This window comes from Dermacentor andersoni, chromosome 2, assembly GCF_023375885.2.
Source record: "Dermacentor andersoni chromosome 2, qqDerAnde1_hic_scaffold, whole genome shotgun sequence".
In the NCBI taxonomy this organism is placed as follows: domain Eukaryota; kingdom Metazoa; phylum Arthropoda; class Arachnida; order Ixodida; family Ixodidae; genus Dermacentor; species Dermacentor andersoni.
Genome location: NC_092815.1, coordinates 29,184,587 through 29,206,584, shown reverse-complemented (window position 1 = coordinate 29,206,584; position 21,998 = coordinate 29,184,587). Strand labels below are relative to the sequence as shown.

Genomic DNA, 21,998 nt, shown 5'->3' with positions numbered 1-21,998 from the left:
GTACATATCTGTAAATTCTAGTTGCCAAGCAAGCAAAGTCACTTACTGCTATTGTCTTCTCCTTGATACCTCCCACTGGAAGCACCTTCCCTGTGAGTGACACCTCCCCTGTCATAGCCACACCTCGCCTTATCGGCCTGTTCAAGGCCAGTGATAGCATTGCAGTCACCATGGTGATGCCTGCACTGGGACCATCTTTGGGCACCGCACCCTGTCAGTTTGAAATGGGTGCACAGTGTGGTAACATAAAAACATTCGCTAGCCGGTCACTCACATTGAAGCAAGATGAAAGGTGCGGATGCACAGACGGCAGGCACAAAGTGCTGCGTCTGCCTTTTCTATGTTTGACACCTTCTGCCCTGTTTTGACACAGCGTGAATCTGATTTATGCGCTCACTTGAATTCCTTCAAACTTCTAAGAAGCACAGACAGGTGTGCGAGTTGTCCAAAGCTGAGTAAAACAGCAAGGCCTAAAATAGTATCATGGGCTATTACACAAACAGGGCTTCATAGAATAAGTGGAGTGGAAATCTATGTGTGGGCACGTTTGGAATACAGTCGGTTGCACATATAACAATCTATCGGTTATAACGATGAGAATTCAACTGTATGACAAACTTGAGATCTTACACCTAGAAATTATGTCCAAATATAACAGCCATTTTTTGCACACTGTGCTGATCCAACGACTGATTTAGGTTCACTTGACTAAACAAAAACAGAGCAAATGTATGTTGAAAGAAAAAATTGAATAAATATAGATGAGAACTTCATCAGGAGCTCTGCAAACACTCAAGAACGGGGAAAGGACACAAAAACATAATACTCTTGAAAATGAAGTTTAAAAATTCTACATATGTTTGATTTAACCAGAATATTAAGTTATTGCAAGCTGACTGTACAAATCACTGAAACAGCAAGCTTTTGCCTACTGTCACCAGCCCCATAACATAATTTCTTTAATGTCTGCATAACATTCACTACGAACACCATTCATGACGAAACCTAGAAAGAGGCCTTACTCTGAGAAACATGGAACGAAAGAAAGTAGGAGGGAGCATTACATCCCGCAGCCAGCTTTCACAAGTCGACTTAGCGATAGCAATATGCTCCACTCAAAGAGCTGACCAAACTCGTGACCCCACCATTGGCAGACTTGGCCCAGTATGCTTGGCTTGAACTAGGTTTTAATGAATGTTCAGGCTTGTTCGGGTGCTTTGCCAACCAATCTGTGCACATTTTCTTCCAAAATGCTTGTGAAACTTTGGCTGCTTATTGCAGCACATACATTCATTGCCTTGTAAAACAGGGGTTACTGCGCTAAGACACACGGACAACAGAAGTTGAAAAGGACAGATGCGCGCAGACTTGCAACTGAATTTTATTGGGTGAAAGATGACATATATACAATGATCAAAATGACGTCATTATGCTGATAGGCCATCCAAAATCGCTGCCGTCACAATCTTGAATCCGGGAATTGCACCTCACAATCAGCAAGCACAACGGAGGGGTCGCTAACACATACATGCGCTTTCTTTTTTACAACATATAGTACCTCGAACAGCTCCTGTGTACGATGATCCCTTCGACGGAATAAAATTTTTGTTTTTTCTAGAAGCGGAAGGCACACCTTCTTCGTCTTTTTTTTTACAGTCCCTGCAATGTTTTGCTACATGGGAATGCTCGTCAGATGACTTATTCTTAAAATGTTCTTTTAGACGGATATTAATACAGCGTACGGTCTGACCAATATAAACACAACCGCAGGAGAAAGAGAATTCATAAACAACACCGCACGTGCAAGGAACAAATTGTGACCTGTGGCTTACATGGCAAACAAAAGGGCTATGGCTAGGAATTTTTTCAATGTTTCTCAGGACCTGTGCACACAAACAGGCCATTTTTAAAGGAGCAGAAAACACTGCATTCAGCCCATAACGTTGCGTCACGTTCTTCAAATTGTTCCGACACCTTATGTTGGTAAGGGATCACAGCGTGCCTGACGCTCCTGGTTGTTGCCTTGAGTTGAAGCTGTGATGTTACACTTAACTTTATTAATCAATTTTTCGCAAGCCACTGTTACCACAGAGCTCGGATAACCAGCTGTATTTAGTCTAACCACTTCGTGTTCAACACCGCTGCTGTGTGGCCGCGTGATTTCATCAGGGTAGCACCACTGCTGGACATAACAATGCCATTTTTTACTGTTTTAGAATGACCTGGAGAAAAACTTAACAGTGCTTTCATGGATCTAGGACGAAATAGCCGGCAAGAATGAGCCACCTCAAAGCGGGTGTTCAACTGTGAAGTTCTTTTCGAGCCCCGATTTTTTAAATACTTTCCGAGCATCCAGAACCCAGTCCTCCAGCCTTCCTCGTCGGCAAATAGCAGGTAGTCGTCCACATAATGAAAAATGCGAACAGCTATTCTACCCAGGTCGTCACTGATGGCCCTATCAACTTTTGACAGGAAGATGTTGCTAAGGACAGGTGCTACTCTGGAGCCAATACAGATCCCCGACTTCTGAATGAAAAGCTGTCCCTGCCAGGAAACGTAGGTGGATGACAAATACATAGACAGAAGTTCCTAAAAAGGCTTCCACAGAGATACCACACTGCACAATGAACTTTGGCTCGTCATTATATTCCATAATGCACTCCTTTATAACAATCATATGTTCTGGTTGGGGTATTGCATATAAAGCAAATTCTCATCTATGCTGAACGAATTGCGTCCGCCTGGGTTTATATCCTGTAAATACCGTACCCCTGCCATGGAATTGGGTATCAAGAATGGATCTACAACCTCCAGTTTTGAGAGGTTCCTCTTTCTGATACGATTGAGCAAAAAGGTAGGTCTGGTTTATGAGTTTTTACAGAGAAAAAAAGCCCAAGTTCTGACCCTGTAGCATTTTTTACACTTCTAAGAGGGCTGCTTAGGTTTAGGTCCTCCATGACTGCTAAAGCATGGTTTCTAACCCTGCTGCTCTTGATTGGGGCAGGAATGAAGTTCTTTTTCAGCGCAGCACTAGCCTTATCCACATACACAGGCTCTGGAACCACCACAAACAACCCTTCTTTATCAGACTGTAGTAGCCACAACTTTGATGACGTTAAAAAGTCCACCAGTGGCTTTAGGTTCGTTGATATGTGTGGCCTACCTGAAGCACTCTAAAAAATATGGCCCGTTTGTGTGCACAGGTCCCGAGAAAGATTGAAAAAATTCCTAGCCATAGCCCTTTTGTTTGCCATGTATTTAATTATGGGGTTAAAGTGCCAAAACCACTTTCTGATTATGAGGCACGCCGTAGTGGAGGACTCCGGAAATTTCGACCACCTGGGGATCTTTAACGTGCACCTAAATCTAAGTACACGGGTGTTTTCGCATTTCGCACCCATTGAAATGCAGCCGCCATGGCCGGGATTCGATCCCATGACCTTGTGCTCAGCAGCCCAACACCATAGCCACTGAGCAACCACAGCGGGTTGTTTGCCATGTAAGCCACAGGTCACAGTTTGTTCCTTGCATGTGTGGTGTTTGTGAATTCCCTTTCCCCTGCGGCTGTGTTTATGTCGGTCAGACCGTACGCTGTATTAATATCCGTCTAAAAGGACGTTTTAATAAGTCATCTGATGAGCATTCCCACGTAGCAAAACATTGCAGGGATTGTGAAAAAGAGATGAAGGTGTGCCTTCCGCTTCTAGAAAAAAACAAAAATGTTATTCCGTTATAGGGGTCGTCATACACAGGAGCTATTCGAGGCATATGTTATAGTAAAGAAGAAAGCGTGCGTATGTGTTAGCGACCCCTTCATTGTGCTTGCTTATTGTGAGGTGCAATTTCTGGATGCAGGATTGCGACAGCAGCGATTTTGGATGGCCTATCAGCATAATGACGTCATTTTGGTCATTGTATATATATATGTCATCTTTCACCCAATAAAATTCAGTTGTGAGTTAGTGCGTGTTCTGTATTTTTCTACTTCTGTTGTCCGTGTGTCATAGTGCAGTAACCCCAGTTTTACAAAATGAACTTCCACCAACTAGCTATACTTGTCGCTCCACATTCATCACCTTCTTTGTAATGTGTGAGTGCAGCAGCCACATGTTGCTGATGCACTCACCTTTTCAGAGGAGCGTGTACCGAGTGCACATAGGGTAGTGCTAGAAGACATTAAAACTTACTACGACATGATCATGTGTTGATTCAATATCTTTTTACGTCAATTTTATCCCTTGGTTTTCCCTCCTGCTTCTTTCCTTCCTCCATACAAGAAATGCCACTGAGGTCCCTGAGGGTGCCAGATGACAAACAATGAGAAACTAGCACTTGAAAAAGTGCCCACAATTAGTTTGTCCAGGATGGAAATTACCCACATAAACACACAAGCCAGGTGTCATTTTGTTCAAAACACGAAGTTGAAGAAGCGGATTAGTCAAAGTTATGATCATATTTTGCCAATGGCCCCTTGATTTCAATGTTCTGATGAGAACTTCATCTTGTAATTGATAAACAGGTTCGAAAAAGAAAATAATTTAAGCTGCTCGCAGCACCAACACCAATGTATGAAAATAGAGAAAGACAACACAAAGAAGTGCAGGTTTTAGCTCAAATAATAATTATTAATAAAAATTTCCCCAGGTTTAGTTTCTTGAAATCAAGCAGGACATATTAGAAACCATTTCAGTGACTAGGCTTTCTCGTTTAGCACTTGTTCTTCCACAATGAATCCACAATGACAGGGAAGTCCCTGATGAGTTGTAACAAGAATAGGGTAGCAAGGAAGGATGGCCAAAATAGAAAAAGCAACACGACTTCTTTTGGGACCACTGCTTTTTGGAATTCCCACGTATGCTGCATTTCAAACAGCATTTATTTCTATATATAGTCGAACCCACTTATAACAATATTCAAGTGCCATGAAAATTCCATTGGCATAACCGATAAATGTTATAACCGGGTTGCATGAAAAAAAAAAAAATCAAAATAGGGGGATGTGAGAAAACTGTTATGGTGGGGAGGCCAGTGCCGCTCCCCACCACTTTTCTGCATCTGGATGCTGATTGTGTTCACTCATTCAACTGCTTCCTGGGCACTCTGATCATGTGTAACAAGCCGCGGCTGTCGGCGTTAAGCACTGCTATAACAACTGCGAAGAGGGGTCACGGGCGGCAAACAATATGCAAGCTTCACCAAGGCATGCTTTGGTGGCCCCAAATGGGCCTTTTAAAAAATGCGAGAAGGTTGCCGTGACAGCCTGTAAGCTTGAGAAATTCAGAAGAAACGCTGAGGCGAGATTTCCACAAGCATCTCGCCACGTGCTTCTCATTGGCTTGCCCGAGAAAACCCTATGTACGTCAGCGTTGCATGCTTTATGCGAAGCTTGCTGACATCCTTTTCCAAGGCATCCAGGTGCTCCACGTAGTGCAGCGGAAGGTTCCTCGTGAAAATGAAGCCCTGGAGGGACTGAATCGTCTGCCAGGCCTCCTGTGAGGACAACGTTGAGGCAGCCTGCCCTACCACATCATCACTGCCACCATTGCCTGTGCGACGATTTCGATGATTGTTTCATTGGTTAGAACTTGGTAGTTTCTATTCGCACTTTGCAGTAGTGAGCTTTCTTTTCACCAGCAACGTCGTGCATTGCCGATGACCAGTGGGTGGATCAGCCATCTTCCGTTTCGGCGGCAAGTCAAATGAGGCTGACAAACCATGTGGCCTGGAACGATTTCGACACACCTAACAAAGATGAACACGAGTGATTAAACTGTTTGCACAGCTGCAAGAATGAGGAGCCAGTGAGCAATCTGGGAGCAGTGCAATTGGCACGGTCCATTCGTGTTTCGGAGGGGTGGAAGGGCGACGGAAAAAAGGTGCATGGAGAAAGCTGGAAAGTGAGCACGCGGCGGTTGCTGGGGAAGCGGGCCCTCATGCAGCGGCTCGAATTTCTCGTTTTCTATTTTCTTCTCAAGGATTTCACATTGCACTACCTTTCGGCACAGACACCCAGCAGCCGGACTTTATCGTTATAACCAATAACGATGAATAATGTGGCATCGGGGCATTGTAGTAAGTCGGTTATTTTACCATGGAAAATATACAAAAGTTGACAGTGCAGCAGCTTCTCATTGTTATAACTGATATATTGTTAAAATCGGTATCGTTATAAGTGGGTTCGACTGTACGTACAGTCACCAGTGCAATGCAGGCAGACAACGGCAACATGTGGGGGATGGATTCGCTTTCATCAGAGTTTAGTACTTCAAGGAAACTCTGATGCTCTTTTAAAAGTGTGTTCTGTGGCTCTTGAAACTAAATCTTGTTCAGGCCGCCGTTCGAACAAAATAAAGCGGGTTTCAGAACCTCACCTCAGGCACATGCAAGTGAACGTGAGCCTTCTGGAGGAAATCGTTCTTTGGATCCTTTTTCAACAGGAAGGCCTTGGCAAAGGAGTAGGCAATGTTGGCACTCTCCTTCATCACTTCGCCGAGGTGACCCGTCAGCTGCAGTGAGCCCTCAAGCTTCTTGTCCCCACTGGATTCCAGCGGCCGTGGAACGGCCGTCTCTATGTATAATGTGGAGCCCCCTAGAAGAACAAGACATGCACACAAGTGTCAAGCATGCCGGAAAATCTAGCAGGCAAACATAAATGGCAAGCGATCCAGATGCGTCAATTTACACTACGCCCATGAAGCCTATAAAACAGCTGCTTATGCCTCTAAATGCAGTGAAATACAAGTTATTAGGAAACAAAAATTCACATGACATAATACAAGGTGGCTTCTAGAAAGGCTGTACAGGGGGATTGAGATCCCTGGACACATGTTCCATTAATTATGCATCACTTAAAAAAAAATCAGGTACCAATTCTTTCATGTGTAAAAAATTGTGACGGCAAATTGATACAACCACCAACATGCTTCTTTATTGGTAGGCTTCAAAGATTTTGTATGCTCCTGCCTACTCTCCACAACTACAAATTGACACTTGAGTAAAGTTCGAAGCCAACTAATGTTAAGCACAAGGCACTGATCCTCAAATGCACAGAGAGCCACACTGTGAAGATAAATGTTACAATGGGAATTACATTGCTCTAAGCAAGAAATGATACTCAAGCAGCAACATTTTGTTGGCACTATAACAAGTATTGTATTTTCCACACTACACAATAAAAGTATAAAAGTTGAATTTTCGCAGATTGCGAACTATGGATGCTGACTATGCGTAATTTTATTGCTTAAGATTCAAGGCGTGTTTAATGAAAACAAGGCCAGACTGTAGCTGCAAAGTTTTTTTGTGCTAAATCCCATAATGCAATAATTGTCGCTGTGCGCGAGCAATATTCCCGGCTCATACTGGCAGCTTGTGATATGCAAGCAAAAAGTGAACAAATGCGCAGGGAAACCTGCGAAGTAAGAAGTGGGTTGTTGATTCATGGCACACCATCCCATATAAAGTTATTGTCAATGGTTTCACAAAGCTGGACCAAAAAATACTGCAACAGAGATGATGTTGGATTCTGAAGGCAATGAAGACACTGAGAAGCCATTTATCGAATCCAACATGCTTGACTTGTTTTGCTCTAACAACCCAAGGACAGTAATCTGACGAGTTTTAGATATGACTCCTATAAGCAGTCTAATAAAAGATCCAAGCTCTTACTGGTCGGCAGTGGATGAATCAATGGGCCATTTATTTGAAAGGATGGCTCATTAGCCTAAGGCTGACAATAAAAATTTTGATTACCTACTGTACACTGCTTTCAGAAATGCTAAAAAAACTATTTCCTGTCAAAGTTCATTCTTGCAAACGATCTGAAAAAACTTTTTATTTGAAGCCCTAGTTGGCCTTTGCAGATTATATTATACAAGTGGTGCAGACTACAGTCCGGAAAATACAGTTCAATTTCTCATCCGATTATCCAACCACATGTATAGGGAAGAGATAGCCTAACAACTCCTTCACAAGCAACCTCCACACTATATGAACGTAAAGTGAGAAAGGAACTGTTTTTATCCCAGCTCACCCATGGCTGTCCAGGCTAGTCCCATGACAACGCCAGGTGGTGTCTCCTCGTACATTCGATCGTGCGTAAATAATGGTTTCCCAACAAAATCGTTGAGGTTCTCCGGCTGCACTTCCACAACTTCACATTCTTTACTGACTATCTTGAAAGCAGCCTTGCGGAGTATCTGCACCAATGTAGTAGTCAGAAAAAAAAGTCACAAACAAAGCACTCTTGGACAATTCAGATTGGAGGCAGTAAGGGGCTATGTTTCGCCTTGCCATACAACAGAAGGCTGCTGCTATCGTGTAATAAAGAAAAAGAATGAAAGCAGCTGCCTTGTCAATTATTCAAAGCTGTTATAAACAGATCAAAGTTCCAGGAGATCTGATGGCTGATCAATGAGCTTTAGAGCTATTATTCATTTGCTAACAAAGAATTTTTCTGACGACAGAGAAGGGTGGAGTTTCAGTCATTAGCTCATCTTGCATGATACTGCTACATTAACACGATGACATAAATAATGCATCAGACAGTATTTATGCAACAATGCATAAGTGGTAAAGCTTGCATATTTCAGCACCACGTGTGCATTTGCTGCAATGCACTATATAAATTAACAACATTGTAGTCCTTAGCACTGAAACAGAACTTAGCTTTCTTTGTGGAAAAAAGACATGCTCTACCAGTTCTCATGGCAGTAAGTAAAGAAGCTGTTACATTATAAAAGAAACGGGGTTTATTTAATGAACTTCAAGGCGAGCCTCAGATGGAACAAAACGTCTTTGTCTTCCTCATTCCCTCCACTCACACTTCTTCCACTCACATGGCTACATTTACTGTAATAATAGCATCTACGATAGTTACTTGAATTGTGTTGCTGCAGCTGCATGTGTAGGGAGACAGAAAAGGGAAATTGTTGAGCATGAATATACAAGGAAACCAGGTAGCAAGAGTGCAGCATTGAAAATTATAAGAACATCTGCAACCTCATGAGCCCAGCTGAAGGGCTAGAAGGTAGTACAACCGCACTCGCACACAAATGCATTTTCAGCCTTGTTTTTCTGCCGAATATCTAAACACTGATATGCTCTTCCTCATCAATATTATGATGACCATCAACTGCTTATCATGATCTGTTCATGATATAACAATTTTTCTTGGTTTGAAGAGTGTGATAACACCTTTTTGCGTATGTTGTAAACCCATCCCTTATGTAATACGTCTGTGCAGGATCTCTAAGGACATCAAGTGCAATGAAGCAAAGCCCTTGTTCTAGAAACAGCAAGCCAACAGACATCTAAATGCAGACATCCATAACCATCTATAAGAAATAAGCCTAAGTGTTTCAGATAACTGGTTTACTCTAATGTTTCGGTTCCCACTGTCTTCTCTTCTTTTTGCATACAATGCAAATTACTGAGCCAACAAGGTTGGTGATAACCAACATAAGGCTACCTTGCACAGCGCCACTATCTAAAACCTACACTGCAGCCAGATATGCTGAGTGCTCTAAAAGACCTCAGAAAATCTTCATTTAACAAACAGTTTACATCAACAAGCAGATCAAACAATAGACTAACAAGCATAATATTCATAAAAATACTAGACCCGAACCTTGCTATAGCAAGACAAGATATAACGAAATAATGGATATAACAGATATAACAAAGTAAATCAAATTCCTCTTGAAATCACCATAGAGATCCGTGTATATTTAAAACAATGTTTAAATGAAGTGAATTTGTCCTGCCAATGGATATAACGAATCAGATTCATCTCTGAAATAAATAAATACCCGACCATTGCGCACCAAGCAATTTATAGCACGCTGCGCATGCAGCCGCAGCTGGGCCTGGCCTCCGAGATCTCCCTGCTGCAATCTCAGGGGCCACGCTCAGGCCATGCATTCACTTCTCCCTCTCCATGCAGCGCACTGCGCAGGCTGGCTGGGCTTGGCATCCAAGATCACATTGGCACCGCTGCAACCTCGAAGGCCACCATTCGGTCGAGCCACGCCGGCGTGGCGAAGTTCACTCGCCTGCCCGATTAAACAGCGCAGTGCTGTGTTGTGTGTTACATGATGTTCGACCGTGACGGGCCAAGTGGAAAGTGGACACAAAAGACACCACAATGGAAAAGAATGCAGCTATCTAAAGGCCATCACGTCAGGTGCTAAGAAGTCGCGTGTTGCACACACTGACGATTCTTTTGTTGTTTTTTCAAATTTCAATGCATGCGTGGCCGTGTAGCAGTTCCGCGGGCTGCAAAGTCATTTTGTTATTTCCATATGTACAATAGCGCGCCCTATTGGGCATATATTGCAGTAGATTGCAGTACTCGAGATATAATGAAGTAATTTAGGCTCCCACTTCAACTTTGTTATAATGAGGTTCGAGTATAATATTGTTACGTTATAATATGTTATAATATTGTTATAACAAAATATGAAAAACTAACCTTTTCAATATGTTTCTGCAGGTTTCGGACGCCGCTTTCCCGGCAGTAGTATTTGATCAGCCGCTGTAGGGATTCAGGCTTCACATCCACCTGATCATCAGCAATGCCGGAATGTTTCCTCGCTTGTGGAATCAGGTAACGCTGCACAGTAAAATAAGGTCATTTTCATACATGACTAAGGCCTTTCAAGCAAGAAACCTGCCAGCCTACAATGAGGAAAAAAAAAGGAAATATGCTGACATACAAGCAGTATGACATGTGAAAAGTAAAAGAACCTCCTATTGTGAAGTCACTCAAACTGATGAGAGCCAAAGCAATGCCAGTCACTAAAGGTTCTTTGATTTGTGAACCAAAGTGTCCAATCAGTATCAGAACTTTTCAAAATGCTGAACAGTGCAATCTGCCAGTCTGAGAAATTTGCTCAATGGTGTGGATTTCACGGGCAGAACACGTGGAAAATCTGGGCCTATACAATAGTGCACTGCGTTGTTTTGATGGCCCTACACCTCCACAAGATATTCAGCTTCGCTTCTTCTTCATCTTCAACAAGCGTAGTTGGCCTGTTGGCCTCCTGCATCTATAACCATCGGACTTAATGGCCGCTATGACATTCAACACCAGCTGCAGTTGTTCTTGTTTTAAATAGCTATGTGACTAATATGTGTAGTTCTTTTCATAAGACGTATGTATCACCAGCAGAAATTGAAACACAAACAAAAAGAAAATGACTGATCAGAATGCCAGTTCAGTGTAATTACATGAGAATGCAACCTTTTTATAGCTCTATAGCCAGTTTCTAAGCATGGCATAGTCCGAAATCTACGTTTTGGAGTCTGAATTAACCTACTGTAACGAACTCAGGCAAACCTGGAAACAAAACAATGCATTCAAGTTGTTTTCGACTTGTGCACGTTTGCTGATAGAACATGTTAAGAGGTTTTGGGGATGATGGCTTGCAAGAATGCAGCAGTAGGTTAAGGGCTCAGTCCCTCTGGACATCACCACTCAATGAGGAGCTCCCAACCGTTCCACTGGACGCTCCCTATCCCAAGAGCTACAGATGCTTTAGCAATGTGGCTTTCTGCCGGGATAACTTATATTTGTCCCTGCTTGTAAGGCATCAGGAGCTGCTATGAGAAGTGTTGGTGGCTACATACTGAGGTTTATAGGAACACACACCTCGGCGATGGCCATCTTTTCTTCAGCAACATAGCCAGACAGCTCAATCATCTCCATTCGATCCTTGAGTGGTTCTGGTATTGTGTCTGTGACATTTGCAGTGCAGATAAACAAAATCTGCACAAAAGGCAAAAAAATGCACGTGAATTCTCAGAGAAACACAGAAGTGATAATGCAAATATATATTTTCCGCTGTTTCTTTTTCTTAACACTGCTTTCAGTTTCAGTGGCTAAGCAAAAAACAGTATTAGCGTAATACAGAATACAGGGCACAGCCTACAGACACAAACAGAAACATTACTGTAATTTACAAGAGATTATTATTGTTAATGAATTAAAGTTTACTTTATGTTATGTAATAGTCCAATTACAGTATAGTTAACGTATAATGAATGCATGCAAGATGACCAATGAAAGGCTTCCGAATCAAAGCTTATTAATGAATTAATAAAAACAGTGAAAAGGCAGCAAAACAAGTTACATTGCACTTTAATCACCTTTGAGAGATCTACATTGACATCAAGGTAGTGATCCAGGAAATTGGAATTTTGTTCAGGATCAAGAACTTCTAAGAGAGCAGATGACGGGTCTCCTTGATAGCCTCTTCCAATTTTATCAACCTGTGAAAAAATGTTTCAGGTTAAGAAAATGACACAGGTGCCAACAAAATAATACACAAATTTTGTAGGGAGAAGCCTAAGAGTAGAACATACCTCATCTATCAGCACCAAAGGATTTTCCGTTTTTGTCTTTTTCAAGCACTGGATCAGCTTTCCGGGCATGGCTCCAACGTAGGTGCGGCTTCACAATGAAGACAAAAATTAGGTAAGATTAAGGTTACGGGAAATAAGCAAACACCTCCAATTGCCATTTATTTTAGCACACACAAAGATAGAGTCGCCCTTGGCATTCTCAGAAATGATGGGGTTAAATCGGGAAGCTTCATGATGAATGCAGGCTACCAAGGTAACTGAAAAATTTGGATGACCCTTAAGCTTCGCCTTTAAGAGTGGAATGCGATAGCATTCAAAGATCCCTGACTGCTTCTCACGCTTCCCGGCAACTGCAGCGTATGTAACCGTGATGTTTACCACGAAACGCTCGTGGCGAACGCTATGCACGAAGGCGGGTTTTCTGGCAGAAACGGGGCCTCTTGTGTGGGCTGCGATGCAGCGGAGGCGAGCACCATCTGGAAGTGCTTCAAGGAAGCGGACTCGCCGCTCCGTGGACTCCCGAGATATTCACGCACCGGTGCATGCATATGGCGGACGCCATCGCTGCTCTATGAATGGTAGAAACGCTGGAAAAGGGGCTTGTTTAAGTTTTTGTGTAACAGAATTATGTTTTCTCGTATATTAAAATTACAATCCAAGAGCTATCATGTCTGTAGGTTGTGCGTAAGTCATACTTTATGATTTTTCCACGTGTTTTAGCTTGAGAAATACAATTAGTACAGCAACTTCCTTGCACCACATGGACAGCCTGGGTATGGTTGGTCCAAAAATCTTTTTGTCAAAATGACGTCCGACGCCGGACGCCAATGCCGTTGGATTTTCTGCGACACGGGACACTTAACATTATCGTATTAATAAAGAGTCTGAATTGTGGCTACATTAATTAGCAGAACACAGCTCTACATCTATGCTAATAACAAAGTGCAATTTTCAGTTTTGCATAAGACTGTAAAAAAGAAAACAATTAAATCCAAGTGTCAAGGTGTAATGGAATGTATGTCTTACCGGTGCCCCTTGATCTCTGCAACATCAGTCATGCCACCAACGCTAAATCGGAAGTACTGTGGGAAGAGAACATTACAAAAAGTAGTCACGTAACAGCAGAGCTTAGCCATAAAGCATATATGTCTACATCAAAGTAATATCACTCATCCAAAAAAGAAGTATGAGCAATGGTGAGATGGAGATGAATTAAAACAGTGGATGAAGAAAGGATGCTTGGCACAGAGCCTTAAAGGGCCCCTCACCAGGCTGTATTGCAAGTTTTAGTAATAAGCTAGGGATCATGTTAGCAAAACATTTTTCAGATCGGTTTATTATAGGAGGAGATGGAAGAAATTGAGTACCCTGTTACCATACCACCAGGAGGCGAGTGTGACTGCCAACAGAAACACTCTCTCGCCTTTTGGCTCAAGTAGCATCTGCAAGTGACGTTTCATCCTTGCCTTCTCCCATACTGGAGCCGAGGGGCTGTGGTAGGTTCACGTGACAAGTCCTGCTTCCCCCACTTTATTATTATTATTATTATTTTTTAAGCAAGGTGCAGTTCCAATGGCAGTGTTTCGTGTTCCACAATGGACGATTTACCGAAGTAACATGTCAGAGTGAGTGCTGTTGCTAGCACTACGTTTTACATCATGGCATTTGTGCGTGTTACCTTGACTCTCTGGCTGGGAGCAAAGCTTCCGAGAGAGAGAGAGAAAGAGAGAGAGAGATGCGGCATTTGGTCTGAAATTTCAGCTGTTTCTGCGGTGTGCAGCGCTGTAATACCTTGCAGGCACACTCGTCAGCACGTGAAGTATGCACTTTGCTTGTCTGTTTAAAATGGCCAAACCTCTCAAGTTATAATAAAGACGCATTCCCTTGTTAAAATTTTGGCTCTGAGCTGAGGCTTCCCATTTTTGCCCACTTATGAAAACAAATTAGATATTAACGAAGTGAATGTGCAAATCCACAGAGGACTTTTACTAAAATAGATGAGGACCTCTGTACGTGCAGTCTGCAAAAGCTCTAACTTCACAGTAGACAATAATTGTGCACAATAACAACACAAAGCACAAGCCACAAGTTTAATGAATGCATAACAAAGAAAACAGTTAAACATTAAGCATACAAGAACACACAGGCTTTTGGCAACCCACCTTTTGGAAATCGTTTACTTTGTCTATCTAGGTACTGTTCTAAACCCCTTTTGATATTGAAGTCTAAATATATTTTCTGTATTTCTCTATTTAATTTAACTTGCACTGGATGTGCAGCTATGCCACTCAATCTTTTGGACAGCTTAAAGCAATATACAAAGAGCATTTGGCTATAGCTAGCAGACAGATATAAAATTATAAATTGAACTTAAACCTGTCAAGCAGGATGCAAGCAAGTGAATTTTATGCACAGCCAGAAAAATAAAACTAAAAATAAGAAAATGTCAATAAAGAAGAAGAAGAAGAAGAAGAAGAGAGAAAGAGAGAGACAGACTTGCAATCACACGAATCTGAGAAAGACTCTTAACAGCCTCAAAGGAAGATGCTTACCTCTCTGTTAAGAGCTCTAGCTATAGACCTGGCAATACTCGTCTTTCCAACACCGGGAGGGCCATAGAAACAGAGGATCTTCCCCTGAGTTGTTCCCTTTAGCTGACTCACAGCAATAAATTCCTGCAAAGAAGTTTATACAGACATACAAAATCCCAGCGACTAAGGAAAAAGAAAAATTTACAATCAGTTGAAGAGAAGAAATGATGAGAATTGCACCTTAAAAACTTTTTTTTTTGATAATGTAAACTTCACAACAATGCACAGCTGCTCACAAAGATTTACAGATGCTGAAGCCACAAAAAAAAAAAAAAGAGAGAAAGATTTATTTTCTTGCAGAATAAGCACATGCAGCTAACAATAAAGGAATGCACGTAGCTCTTGTGAAATCATCTCTTGCAGTTCACCTCTCAATTCCAGCACGAACACCCATTCGTGAAATTCTTAACCACAAAATAAGTTATTTTCTTGCCTACGATACTTTCTTTATGCAAATGCCTTTGAGCTCAAGTACACATCATGCAGTTGCACGCTAGTGAATGCAGTATTTAAGTTGAAGAGCAAACACTATGCGGCTGCATGCTAGTGAATGCAGTATTTAAGTTGAAGAACAAACACTGTTTGGCAGCTATTCTATATTTGGGTAGTTGCGCGGCACAAGCACTTGATTTTTGTTTTCCCCAGCCAAATGACTCCAAAGGGGCCCTGAACCCCTATTTATCGAAGTCGACAAATGCATTTGAAGTTAAAATAGACTATTTCAGAAATACTTTGCTGCAAAAAGTACTTCAACGCACTCAGCAGAGGCCGAGTTACTGACAGTCAAACAAACCCTTCGTGGTGTTTCTGCTTCTTCTTCAATGACTTGCACTGCAAAGGCTGTGGCGGAGTGGGGCGTGCCCACAACGTTCCACCTACTGAAGGTCGCCGTGGTGCGCAGTTCAAATTTGATTTTGAATGTTCACGTAGACGCCACTACTTCCGATTTTGGCACCTATTATGTGTCAAATGCGATGGTCCTCAGTGAGCCACAGTGTGCTAAGCCAGAATACTCGTCGAGGCACCCCGCAGTGGTGGCAGTATCTACGCTACAAAGTAGATCACAGCTACATGCAACTGTTGCACATACGAGCAGCGTTTGCTGTGTGCACGACAAGGCTTGAGTGTGCACTCACGCTCCTATGCTCGTCTGGCTGTGCTACACGGTACAGACGGGCTTGGTCCTGTACCAGTTTGACCAACGGATAGCAGCCACATCCAACTTGTGCATTTTGAAGCGCTATCAATAGCTCAATATGAAGCAAAGTCTGCCAAGGCATGTAACCAGGAGTGACCAGGAGCGAGCACACACTGGCAAGCATGCGTGTGGTCAGACCTCAAGTTCTGCATGGTTAGAGGCTAATTGAGTGTTGAAAACTAGTTGAAATTAGAGAGATGTGATGGCTACGACACTGATTAGCAGGGTGGCCAAAGTTTAATTCCTATGCGGGCGGCCACTGCTGAGCATGAGCAGATGATAGCTCTTTATAGAAGTACGTATATATTATCGAAATTGAAAAGCAGATTTTCGCTTACTTCAGCCCGTTTATTAAACTGCATAAATAAGTATACGCAGTAACAGTAGGAGGAAGCGCACTGATATAAACACCCTTTTTGATTGATGTTAGTTATTGACCAATAGCAGCCGTGTATGGGAATCTGCTATATTACAAAATAAAGCATCCAGAAAAGAGTGAAGTGCAGGCTCCTGTTGAAAAGAGAGCGCTTGAGAAAAAGATGACTTCACACTCAGCTTGCAAACTCCATTACCACGCACAACTGCAAAATTTGGCTGAGATGTTCACAGCAGCAAATGCTATCCATGGACTGTGTTTTTTCACCAAGTCCGAGGGGGTGGTTCAGGAACCTTTTAATCAGAGTGCATGCAGCCCTAACATATTCATGAGGACTTTACAGATAAAGTAACATTAAATTGTGGTACAACTCACCAATATGCGTTTCTTGACATCTTCCATGCCGTAGTGGTCTTCCTCAAGCACCTCCTTGGCTCTAGCCAGGTCCAGGTTTTCCTCACTTGTCTTACCCCAAGGGAGGCTCGTAAGCCAGTCAAGGTAGTTACGTGTCACACTGCGCCAAGAGGAGAAAAAAATATCATTCTGGTCAAAGCAGATCATGTGAAGAAGTGCACCAACTGCAGGTTGTAACAGATAACGAGAATCATAACATAACAGAGAATGGAGCAAGCACTGTGGGCTGGTTGCAACACTAACAAAACAGAGGGATACGCAAGCAGAAAAAGAAAGATTATGAGCAAAAAAAGAACTAAAGCATTTTTTCCCACATGTTTGCTTTTTGGCACTACTTTTGTGTGCTATCTTGAGCCACTCCAACTACAAATACGTCCTACAACAAGTTAAGCACTTCTAAATACGATATAATTTTTAAAAAAATTTATTAAATTCAAGAAATTACTTCTAAGTCCTAAAATGCAGGAAATTTGCACTGTTTAGCCTTGCTTAGCCAGAATTCTGAAGAACACAAATATTAGGTAGATTGCATACCTGAACTCTGATGAGTGGTTGTCGAGAAACGAGAGCTTATTTAATTCTTCCTCAATCACTTCCATGACTTGCTTTGGAACAACCAGATCCTGTTACAAGACATGCATTAAAACATTTAGAGAAACCCAAGGCAAAATAAAATATGTCATTTCTGTCTGAGATAAGCAACACACTCACAAGTAAACATGTTAAATGCGTGATGGCAGCTGCATGTGGAAGGCCTGCAAAATTCTTTTTATTATTTATTTTTTGGACAATGATAATAAAGAGCAAATACCAGAATGCTTAAAGCAACACTAAAGCAAAGTATTAAGTGGAGCTAGATGGACAGAATAATTAACAGGGAGAGGCGGGCTAGTTGGTGGTCAATATTGGAATGCATCATGTAACCGTGCAAATGACAACGGACGAAGAAGGAAACACACAAGACAGGCGCGGAACTTCAACTGAGATTTACTCCGGCAAAGCCTACATTTATACATGTATCATAATCACACTTGATAATCATCGCACAACCATCACTCGACATTGGCATGCGGGCGTGAGTGGCACAAATTCGCATGTAAATAATTGAACTCTTTATCACTCAGTGACACTGAAGAGCTGCTTACGCAGCTGCCAGATTGCATTTTTATACAGTAAGCTTCATAGATTTCTCGGCTCAATTGTGACACGTACATCTTCAAGACTTTAGTGTCGTGGAACCTAGGTGTGCAATAACGACAGTGGCGACAATGGTCAGCGAGTTTGCCACTCCAGCCAATCCTTCTACCCCTGCACGGTGCTCCTGCAGTCTGACGTTTAGACACCGTCCCGTCTGCCCTATGTAGCTGTTGCCACAAGAGAGGGGTATCTGGTACACTACCCCTATTCTGCATGGGACGAACCTGTCAACGTGCTTGATACTGCATTCATTTCTTTTCTTTCTTTCCTGCACCATGTTGCACATGCCCGCCAGTTTCTTGGGAAGCGTAAAAACCACCGGGACTTCACATTTTTTCAGCCACCTTTTTGAGGCGGTGAGAGATTTGGTGGTAGTACGGGATGGCAACAGGTCTTCGGCGTTGCGGCTCTACGCTTGGGCGGAGCTCTGATGGGCCCCGCGCTTCCTTGTCAAGGGTTTCTAGCACCAAGGTTGTCGTTGTCGTCGTTTGCACGGTTACATGATGCATTACAATATAGACCACCAACTAGCCCACCTCTCCCTGTTAAATATGTTACTTTCTAGTTCAATGGGCCCTGTTCTTTCTTCCTTTCTATGTGTGAATTCGAGTGTTACCCTTGTTAGTTTAGCGGCCATCACCGGTTGTCATGCGCGTGTGTGTGTCTTCGCCCTGAACCATCGGCTCGTCCTTCCAGTAATTGTTTTCCTCTTCTACCCGTGTACTCCCTCGAAAAGGCATTCTACCAGATTGATGAAGATACTCAGGTCTGAACTGTGGAGGCAAGTGTGGCATATTCAAGAATGCCTGCAGGTGCTTGTAGCGTCCCAACTGAAGGGAACCCAGAACTGCGAAACTGTGTACAGAAGGTACTCTGGTGAATGTAATCATTTTACCGAACTGCTGTAGTCCCTGTGCCTTCCAATGCTCCTCGATTGGGCAAAGTTTCGAAAAAAGGTAAATGTGCCACCAGGAAAGGTATCCTATATTGGACACCGTGATGTGCCAAAAAGTGTTGATTCGGTTTTTTCTAAAGGACCTAGGTTCTGTATTCAATCCCAAGAGTCCCCGATCGAGCTCCTAACTATTGTTAAGAACATTGCAAGACGTGTGCCTGAGGATGAAAAAGGCTTGTGTATTTCAGAAGGGGTAAACTCACTCGCATTGAAGTGGTCGAAGCAGAACCAGTAGCGAGATGTTAAGCGAACCATTGAGTACCTTAAGCAGAATGATCTGGCTTTAATGATTTCTGATAAAGAAGGTAGTTTTGCCGTTCTACCTAATTCGTTATTTAGTTAGAAAGCGAGGAAAGCTGTTGCAAAAAATTTTTCCATCAGGACGTGCACTGTCGCTAAGCTAAAAGAGCTAGCGTTGGGTCTGTGTGATAGGCGTAGCCTGACAAAGCTTGGTTTGGCTATCAAGGGTGCGAAAAGTGGAGCGCTCAGCATTTTCTTCTCCGTGAAAACCCATAAAGATTGCGTTCCTTTCCGAGCCATCGTATCTGAGCATGACATGTGGCAAGGGACTGTCTCTAAGTTTCTGCAGAAACACTTGCGCTTGCTCAGATTTGAGGACCGGTTCATGATAAGGAATTCCAAGGAGCTTATCGTATTTCTTCGTGATCAGGAAGGCCCGAGGGAATCTTTGTTTCCGTTTTCCATTGATGTCATTGACCTATTTTATTCCATTCCACAAGACAAATTGCTTTGCGTCATTAGGGATTACATTGATGACTACGACCCAATGGCCTTTTAGAGCGCATGTGGCGTAAGTGTGGACGACCTTTTAGAAATTCTTCGTTTTTGTCTGGCATTGACCATTAATTTCAAAGGAAAAAAACTTCGTCCAAAAGCGCGAAGTGCGCATTGGTTCCTGTATTCGACTCTATTAAGTGACATATTTTTATCAGATTGTGACAAGCGAATCGCTGAACGCCTTGCCACAGCCTACTCAGCTAAGATTTTTAGATATGTTGACGATTATGCCATATTTTTTTAAAGGGGTAAAGGAGGGAGGGGGTTTAACTGTAGTGAACCGTGTTCTTGAAATTTTCCGTGAGAGTGCCTTTGGGTTGAGTTTCCCTTTTGAGTTGCTTTCGCATGGATGCCTGCAGTTCCTGGACATTTGCATTGTTATTGCTGGATCCCGTGCGTGCTGGAGGTATCAGCCTCGCTCAAAAAAAGGTATTTTAAACTACCAGTCTGCTCATTCGAAGCTTGTCAAAAGGGGAATTGCAAAAAACTGCCTGCATGCTGCTCTCGATAAGTCCTGCCAGCATGAAATGCAACATAGCGTGTTTTTACAGCTGCAAAGACTGCACAGCGCAGGATTTCAGTATGAGACGGTCACCTTGGTGCTAAAAACCCTTGACAAGGAAGTGCGGGGCCCATCAGAGCTCCGCCCAAGCGTAGAGCCGCAATGCCGAAGACCTGTTGCCATCCCATACTACCACCAAATCTTTCACTGCCTCAAAAAGGTGGCTGAAAAATGTGAAGTCCCGGTGGTTCTTACGCCGCCCAAGTGTGATGTGTGTAGTGCGCGACATGGTGCGGTGGTCAGAACAGACAGAAGCAGACGACAAGGAGTGCGCACGCCGAGGCGAATTCCGTACTGGAGAGAAAACGACAATGCCGAAGAGCGTCCGGCACGCGAACGTGCGGCGCAAGAAAAGAAAACAAGAAAATGCCAACCAATTAGGAGAAACCACGGAGCGTCCAACAGCCAATCAGAAAACGACTAATCGGCCAGAGTGGAAGAAAAAGCGTGGCGCACTGGCAGAAGGGGGGAGACGCCGGGAGAGTTCCAGGAAGCTACGCCAGGCCGTCGGGTTTCAGACCCGAGCCACCAGGACTTCATCCGACCAGGGCCTCCTGCCAACCCGTTCCTGTGCGTTGCCACTCTACCCGATCGTGCCGCCAGCTGCCCAAGGCCGGTGAGCTTCTGTGCCCGTGGGCAGGACGAGAGCAGTCGGGCTACGGGCCCGAGTTCTACCCCCAGCTGCCCGGCCAGAACGCCGCCGCCATCTACTTGTGCCACCTGCTGCCTGCCTACTATCTCCAAGCCAGAGCTAGGGCGCTCCGGTCGCCCGGTCAACCATCCTATACCCCGACTTTGGCGAGACCGGCGCAACTTCTCTCATCATCCTGTCGCCGTGTCTCGACGTCGAGACTGTTACGCGCCCCTGCCATTGTGGTCAGCCCGGACTCGCGCACTAGTTAACGCCGTACTAGCCCCAAGTGTGTTTCTTACCACAGTGTCTGTTTGAGTGCTTAATTTATGCTTTCTTTCTATCTCTTTCTATTTCTTTCTATCATTTATTTTATGCCTCTCTCTAGTTTGATTAAAAGTTTGTGTGTGTTTTTGAAACCAACAGCTTTGTCCTCAATTAGGTTCTCGGAGGCTCCGCCTAAGAGAACCGTCAGAACCTTTGAATACAAGAACCTGCATCCCACCAAGAAACTGGCGGGCATGTGCAACATGGTGCAGGGAAGGAAGAAAAGAAATTAATATAGTATCAAGCACGTTGACAGGTTCGTCCCATGCAGAATAGGGGTAGTGTACCAGATACCCCTCTCTTGTGGCAACAGCTACATAGGGCAGACGGGACGGTGTCTAAACGTCAGACTGCAGGAGCACCGCGCAGGGGTAGAAGGATTGGCTGGGGTGGCAAACTGGCTGACCATTGTCGCCACTGTCGTAATTGCATACCTAGGTTCTGCGACACTAAAGTCTTGAAGATGTACGCATCACAATTGAGCCGAGAAATCTATGAAGCTTACTATATAAAAATGCAATCTAGCAGCTGCGTAAGCAGCTCTTCAGTGTCACCGAGTGATAAAGAGTTCAATTATTTACATGCGAAT

At 43.4% G+C, this 21,998-nt stretch overlaps 1 protein-coding gene across 2 annotated transcripts in view; it reads right to left on the bottom strand.

Moving 5' to 3' along the window:
- LOC126542496 (lon protease homolog, mitochondrial-like) overlaps nt 1-21,998 on the bottom strand; it is a 39,165-nt gene that overhangs the window by 5,593 nt on the left and 11,574 nt on the right. For both annotated transcript variants that reach the window (XM_050189593.3, XM_050189594.3), the window contains exons 10-20: nt 17,474-17,562; nt 16,901-17,039; nt 14,913-15,035; nt 13,387-13,442; nt 12,361-12,448; nt 12,145-12,267; nt 11,648-11,764; nt 10,469-10,609; nt 8,030-8,195; nt 6,372-6,589; nt 47-211 (exon numbers count right to left, since the gene is read on the bottom strand). In XM_050189593.3, coding sequence (XP_050045550.2) covers nt 47-211; nt 6,372-6,589; nt 8,030-8,195; nt 10,469-10,609; nt 11,648-11,764; nt 12,145-12,267; nt 12,361-12,448; nt 13,387-13,442; nt 14,913-15,035; nt 16,901-17,039; nt 17,474-17,562 — 1,425 coding nt within the window. The remainder of the gene's footprint in view (nt 1-46; nt 212-6,371; nt 6,590-8,029; nt 8,196-10,468; nt 10,610-11,647; nt 11,765-12,144; nt 12,268-12,360; nt 12,449-13,386; nt 13,443-14,912; nt 15,036-16,900; nt 17,040-17,473; nt 17,563-21,998) is intronic.